This window comes from Meleagris gallopavo, chromosome 22 (assembly GCF_000146605.3).
Source record: "Meleagris gallopavo isolate NT-WF06-2002-E0010 breed Aviagen turkey brand Nicholas breeding stock chromosome 22, Turkey_5.1, whole genome shotgun sequence".
NCBI classification, from domain to species: Eukaryota; Metazoa; Chordata; class Aves; order Galliformes; family Phasianidae; genus Meleagris; species Meleagris gallopavo.
The window spans coordinates 640,877-647,620 of NC_015032.2; the positions used below are offsets into that span (position 1 = coordinate 640,877).

At 56.3% G+C, this 6,744-nt stretch overlaps 1 protein-coding gene across 3 annotated transcripts; it reads left to right on the forward strand.

Moving 5' to 3' along the window:
• Positions 1–1,995: 1,995 nt before the first annotated feature.
• TLDC2 (TBC/LysM-associated domain containing 2) lies at positions 1,996–6,052 on the forward strand. 3 transcript variants are annotated; one of them, XM_010722222.3, is made up of 6 exons: positions 1,996–2,102; positions 2,763–2,924; positions 3,719–3,871; positions 4,028–4,123; positions 4,510–4,583; positions 4,659–6,049. In XM_010722222.3, the coding sequence occupies exons 1-6, from the start codon at positions 2,070–2,072 to the stop codon at positions 4,792–4,794; spliced, it is 654 nt and encodes a 217-aa protein (XP_010720524.1). In that variant the 5' UTR covers positions 1,996–2,069; the 3' UTR covers positions 4,795–6,049. The 3 variants fall into 3 exon arrangements, with proteins under 3 accessions (XP_010720524.1, XP_010720525.1, XP_010720526.1); XM_010722223.3 differs by having other exon boundaries at positions 4,643–4,770; XM_010722224.3 differs by lacking the exon at positions 3,719–3,871 and having other exon boundaries at positions 4,659–6,052.
• Positions 6,053–6,744: the final 692 nt, after the last annotated feature.

The window sequence follows — 6,744 nt, forward strand, 5'->3', positions numbered from 1 at the left end:
CTGTCACCTGGTGTTCAGGGTGTGACCTGTGCTTTGGGAGAATCCCAGGGTTTGTTTTACTTCTGTACAGGGAGAGGAAAGTGCAGGGCACATTGCCACTGCACTTTAAGGAGAAAAAAGTCTCAGGCCGAGGGGCTGGGCTTAGTTAGAAAGTGACTAGCGGGCTCTGAGCAGCACCAAAGGGCAAACAGGAATGCAAAATGTGGCTACTGGGAAATACGCGGAGGGCACTGGGAACACCAAAGCTGCAGATAAGTCTGCCCAGGAGATGCTCACAGTCCAGCTCAGGAAGCAGTCACTACCCAAAGAAGTGCACTCCCTGGGGCATCACCATGGGGTAACCAAGGGGGGTGTGGGGCTGCCGGCTGCCACCAAACTGGGCTGACTCTGGTGTGTTGTGGCTATGGAGAGGAGAGGCAGAGATAACTGCAAGTGTGTCTTCCACACAGCACCCATTTTGCAGCTCCCTCCTTCCCCAAAATAGAAAATAAGTTGCTTGTCAGGAGGGAGGCGGTGCTGACTGCAGTGACAGGAGGTGACAGGACAGCAGCTGAGAGCTGCAGGCAGCAGCTGAGTTTTGTGGCTGTGCCCAGGGCCCTGCTTTGGGGCTGGCTCCTGCTGGGTCTCCTGGGGGGCAGCTCCTAAATTTGCATACAAAAGCAGCCCTGAGCAGGGGTAATGGTGTACAGGAGGCCACACGGTGGGTGAAACACACTGAGCATCCTTGCTCCTAAACAGAAAAGCATGCAAATGCTTGGTGAAACTTCAGTATACATTTATGGCCGTTGACAGAAAGGAAAATTGTGACAACTCATTCTGAAAGAGTCATGAAAGATTTTACTCCCTTAAGGTCTTTTTTCTTAGAATTAAAGAAAGGCTCCTCATGTGAATGATCCCTCACAGCTGGCACTTGTACATCTCCATGGCAAGATGGGATCCTGCAGCACTGAACTCAGTAGGTGCCCAGACTATGCGTGCTGGTGTTACCGTGGAACCCAGGCAGGAGATGGGGCCAGAAACAAGGACAGAGACAGGATGGCCACTCTATGGGAGCAGGCAGAGACCGGATGCCTGGTCTTGAGCTCTAATGATGCTCCTGGTACAGGGTGCCAGATGAGCCCACTGGAATCACCAGGCCCCCTGTCCTCCACAGCTCCCTGATGGTGGCCCAGTGCCAGCCATGCCAAGCACTGGGACACTCGGCTGTGACTCCTGTTGACAGAGCCTGATGGGGTCATTTGGTGCTGAGCGGGCAACCAGGACCCACGGATCTGCAGTGGGTACGGAAGCAAACCCTGAAATCCCCCCATGAAGTGCTGTGGGACCAGGCAGAAAGGCAGCTAGGCAGAAAGAAAGAAAGGCAGAAAGAAGCCATTGTGCCATCCTGCTAACATGCAGGGTGCTGCCTTGCACCTTCATCTACTCTGTCTGATATTTGCATAAATGGGAAGTCCTTCCACAGCACAGGCTCACCTGGTACTGGCTGTTTGGGAACGTGAGTATTGGGCCACCACAGTTTCACTGCAGTCCCTCACTGTTCTGCAGCAGCCCCAGGCCAGGGCAGGGACACCACAGCCCAGTGTTTCCCTCTTTCTACAGCCATCAAGCCCAGCTCTCATGGATCACCAGTTTTCCCGTCCACTGTGTGCAGCCCAAGGCCATGCATCCCACAGTGGGGCAGAGTGCCCTGTGCTGCCCTGCAGCTGCGCCATCCCCGGTGCGCTGTGTTGACACTTAACACAGCTATTGCAACAGTTGTGTTGCAAAGAGCAACACCGAGCACAGCCTGTTTGTTGATCCCAAAACAGGGAATCCTCATGCTGTTGGTTGGTGGTCAGTTGAAATGGTAGCCAGGGTGAAGAGGCAGAGACAGGCGCTGGCCTGGTGGCAGCGGGTGCCTGCCCACTCATCCCAGCTCCATGAGGGTGTGGGGCTCCACACCCAACCCTGCGTCACACTGACACGCTGGTGGAGGCACCGGGGGCTGGGGAGGGGCCAGAGCAGGTGAACATTAACCTGGGGCAGTGGCGAGGTGTCCGCAGCAGCACAGCACCTCAGGAGCACACAGGATGAGGGGACTCCGTGCCCACTACCACCTCCTGGTAGGTCTGACCCCGAGGGCACTCGCGTGGGGCTGGAACACGTGGTTGGGCATTCCAGGGCCTCTCCTACTTCTTCCCCTTGTCCCCTGCTCCCCTGGGGTATTTTCTGCCTGCTCCCACTGCGGGGAGCCCGGAGCAGCTGCTTGCTTCTGCCCTGCTGCCCTCCTACATTCAAGCGGGGGCATGGGCTGTGCACACAGCTGTGGGTGGCTGAGGCTCATCACCAGCTGCAGCCTGGCCCACGGTGCATCTGTGTCCTGGTGTGCAGGGCCAGGGTAGGGAAAGATGCAACTGAGATTGACTGCAGTGAACCCTTCCACTGGGACTGAGCGTGGAGGCTGTGGAAACCTCTGCTGCCTCCTCTTCTTCCTCCTTCTTTCCCCATCTCCTCCCTGGGCAGCCCACACCCTTGAACTTCTGTGCCATGGTGGAACTGCCAGGCAGGGGTGCCAGGGCACGCCACGGAATGGCAGTGTGTGTTGGGAGAGGGACAGGAGGCTCAGCCAATCGCTCAACCCTGGGGCTCCAGGTCTGTGTGGTCTTCAAGCCCCTCACCCAGCCTCCGCCCTCTGCACGGGGTGGGAGAGCCCCATGTGGTGCAGGTTTGGGGATGCTGCCTCATGGGGTTTCAAGGGAGTAATCACCTCCATCCACCCCCAGCCTGATCAGGACGAGGACCTGCCCACAGAGTGCACGGAGCCGGACAGTGAGGGGCAGCCAGGCTGGGAGGGGGCCCCGGTGACTCCCCTAGCCCCAGAGGAGCCATGCAGGCTGGTACTGAGCACGCCAAGCAGCATCCTGCAGGAAAGGGAGATTGAGGAGGTAAGGAGTCCTTGCATGCCAGGAGCCGGTCCAGCGTAAGGCTGGTAGATGACATACCCTCTATCCCCAGGGAACAGAGGCAGCCAGCAGGGCTGGCACTGCCAGAGAAGGGGTGCCAAGCACTTGGAGCCCCACGTGCTTTCCTGCACAGCGCACCCATTATCATTCCCCTGCATGGTTTCTTGTGGAGGGCAAAAGAGGGGCACATGTGGATGGGCCATGAACTGCAGTTCCCCAAGAACCCAGTGAGGGGTGCCTTTGGGTGACAGCCCTGGAGGTGTGAGGCCCCACACTCCATCAGTGTGTAGAGGTGTAGCTCATCCTGAGCCAGCTGCCTGGTCTGCTCCTCTCTGAGCTTGTTCTCTGGCCTCCTGCAGGGGGACTCAGGGTGGGGATGTTTGCAGAAACGTTGGGAGGATACTGGAGGCTGGAAGGATGGTCAGAAGGACCTCTTGGGAACAAATGCTCTGGGAGTTGTCTGGGGAACATGGCTGGTGTTGGGAGAACGCTCAGGGACACCATTTGGGCTCGTGTGTGGGTGAAGATGCTGCAGGGTAAGACTGCTTTGTGGGGGGGAAGATGCTGGGGGTGAGGCTGGTGGGATTCATTCCAGCTGGGTAGGAGGTGGCTGGGAACATTTGCAGCCCTGCCCTCCTGCTGCAGGTGGGCAGGGAGGGTTGGGGAAGCAGGGCTGGGGGACAAGCAGAGGCTGCTGCCCAGGCCAGGACTCCCTGCAAACAACAGTGTGCGGCGGGGAGCTGCCTGCCAGCCCCTCTGAGCCCACTCTGCCCCAGCTGGGCCCCCACCTGCCCACCCGGCTGCGGCAGCAGCCCTGGAGCCTGCTGTACTGCACTGCGCGGGATGGCTTCAGCCTGAGGACCCTGTACCGGTGCACCGGCCGGCTGAGCTCCCCAGCACTGCTGCTCATCCGTGACACCGAGGCTCAGGTACAGCTGGGACCTGTCACCTGGTAGCACCAAAAGTGGCTTCACCTGTGCCTGATACTGTCCTTGTTGTTGCTCACTGGATGGGAATGTGCCAGGTACTCCTGGTGCAGTCTGTGACCCCACAGCGCTGGCATCTCTCTCCTCTCCCTTTGCCAGGCCTTTGGTGCCTTCTCCACCAGCCCCATTCATATGAGCAATGGCTTTTATGGCACAGGGGAGACATTCCTCTTCTCCTTCTCCCCGGAGCTAAAGGTAGGGGCTGTGGGACCAGAGGAAAGGGGGATCCTGGGGACCAGCAGTGCTCCACAGCCTGCCCTGCTGGAAGGACCCAGAAGTACTGTAGGGTCTGGGGGGAATGGTCCAAGGTAATGCAGCCACACTTGTCTGCCCACAAGCAAAGCTGCTAGGCCAGCTCGCCCCAGGTCCCAACCAGTATGGAGGTCTGTGTGTCCCAGTGGGACTGGTGGCATTAGCAGATGGCAGCTGTTCCCCTGAGGGAGCAGGACAACAGCAAAATGGCACCCACACATTGGGCAGGCCTCTCTATGGACTCTGAGGCTTCAAGCCATGACCGACAGGTTCAGAGCCCTTTGTGTGGGCAGGACAGGGACAACCCCACATGACTGCTGTCCCCACAGGTGTTCAGATGGACGGGCAGAAACAACTTCTTCCTGAAGGGAGACACGGACCTGCTGATGGTCGGTGGGGGCAGGTAGGGGCAGCCACAGAGCTCACGTGGCCAAGCAACAGGAGGGTCCCGACTGAGCACAGCCTCTGCGTGTCCCAGCGGCAAGTTTGGGCTGTGGCTGGACGGGGATCTGCACCACGGGGGGAGCTGCCCCTGCGAGACCTTCAATAACGAGAGCCTCTCACCGCGGGGGGAGTTCTGCATCCGCGACCTGGAGGTGTGGGGCCTGGCCTGACGGGCAGCAGCACCACAGGATGCACCTGAGGCTATGGCTCTCGGAGCCGATCGCCGCCGTGCCCTGTCCTGCAGGCACTGGGAAGGGCGGTGCGGACAGAGCCCTGCGGGATGCCGGCCCTACAGTAGGGTGCTGTGGTGCACACAGTGCCCTGCAGGCCCACCCTGCCTCAGCACCTGAGGACGCAGCCTGGCAGAGATGGACACAGCGCCTCTAGAAGGGCACGAGTCGGGAGCCATGTGTGTTCTGGGGGAGAAATGAGCACCTGGGACGGCCCTGTCCCACCAGCTGCTGCCCTCAGGACAGTGGGAACAGGGCTGGTGTGTGAAAGGCTGCTGGCCACCAATAAATGGGAAGAGCTGTGCTCTGAGCCTCGTCCTTATTGCCAGAATAATAGTGCCACGAAGCTATACAGAAAGCAGTGTGAGTCCCTAACCAGGAGCCCAGAGCTGAACCCTCAGCCTGGGGTAGAAGGGAAGAGCAATGGGGGATGGCCTCTGGTGCTGCATTCACTCGCGGAGCCACCCCTCCAGAACTCAGACAGCACGCACAGCCCTTCCCACCACACAAATCCTTCCTGCTTTGGCCCCTCATACCTTCTTTGTGACACCTGACATTCCTTTTACTTTTCCGGAGGAAGGATCGTGGCTGGGCACAGGACTGGAGCACCCACTATCACCCCATGCTTTCACAATGTTAGCTTCAGGTAAAACCAATGTTGGAAAAATCCAAATAATTTATCAGGACGGTCTCTCTGATAAAGCAGATTTTATTGCAATTCCAATAGCGGGCTTCCTGCAAGCAGGAGAGCACCCAGAAAACAGCGTTACATCTTTTTATTTCCTATTGCCCAACACTTATCTCTTTCTCCCCTGGTTCCTCATTGGCTGAGTACTTTAGGATCACAATCTTCTTGATGCTTCACTAAACATGCAAATACTGGACAAACATAAATCTTCGCTGTCTGAGCATAAATCTCTAATTAATTAACTTCTTACCCTTACTCCACACTTGGTCATTGTTTCTGGATATCTGCTTGTCCTCCCTTGCACAGAGATAACCTTGGAAGGAGAACAGAGGGGAGTATCTTGATGCCTGCCTGTCACATTCCAACCTTCTCACGGAGTGAGGCAGTCCGGTCCTGTGTAGAGGCCCTGTCTTCTTTGATGTCTGTTAAATCTGTTTTTCTTTTGCTGCGAGTTTCTTATCCTAACAGAACAACCCTACAATATGTTTTCTAATCCCTAGCACTATACCCACATTGTTTGGAACATTTAACAACTATTGCAGTTTTGCAAGAAATAATTAATCACATAATTCAGTAATAATGTTTCTAAAACATGGTCCTAACATATACAGTATTTCTACTTTTTAGATCAACTATTTCTAAGGATGTTACAGAACACAAATACATTATGTTCTACTTCTTCAAACCAATTGCCCTTTTTTAAAATCCAATGCAGAAACAGCATTCTATTCCCACACCTGTAATTCGATGGAGCTTGGGTCCCACCCATCACCCGGACTGCACTGCTTTACTTTACCCTGTACTCATCTGCAATGAACTTCACCAGACTCTTTGGTCTCCCATGGCCGAAGATACAAGTGAGGAGTTCTGAATCCCCATGCATCCACGTGTGCTGAGGGAGCTGGCGGAGGTCATTGCCGAACCGCTCTCCATCATTTTTGAGAGGTCCTGGACAACAGGGGAGGTCCCTGAAGACTGGAGGATAGCCAATGTCACTCCGGTCTTCAAAAAGGGCAAGAAGGAAGATCCGGGTAATTATAGGCCTGTCAGCCTCACCTCCGTCCCTGGAAAGGTGATGGAACAGCTTGTGCTGGATACCATCTCCAGACAACTGGGAGAAAAGGAGGTTATCAGGAGTAGTCAGCATGGGTTCACCAAGGGGAGGTCGTGCTCGACCAACTTGGTGGCCTTCTATGATGCTG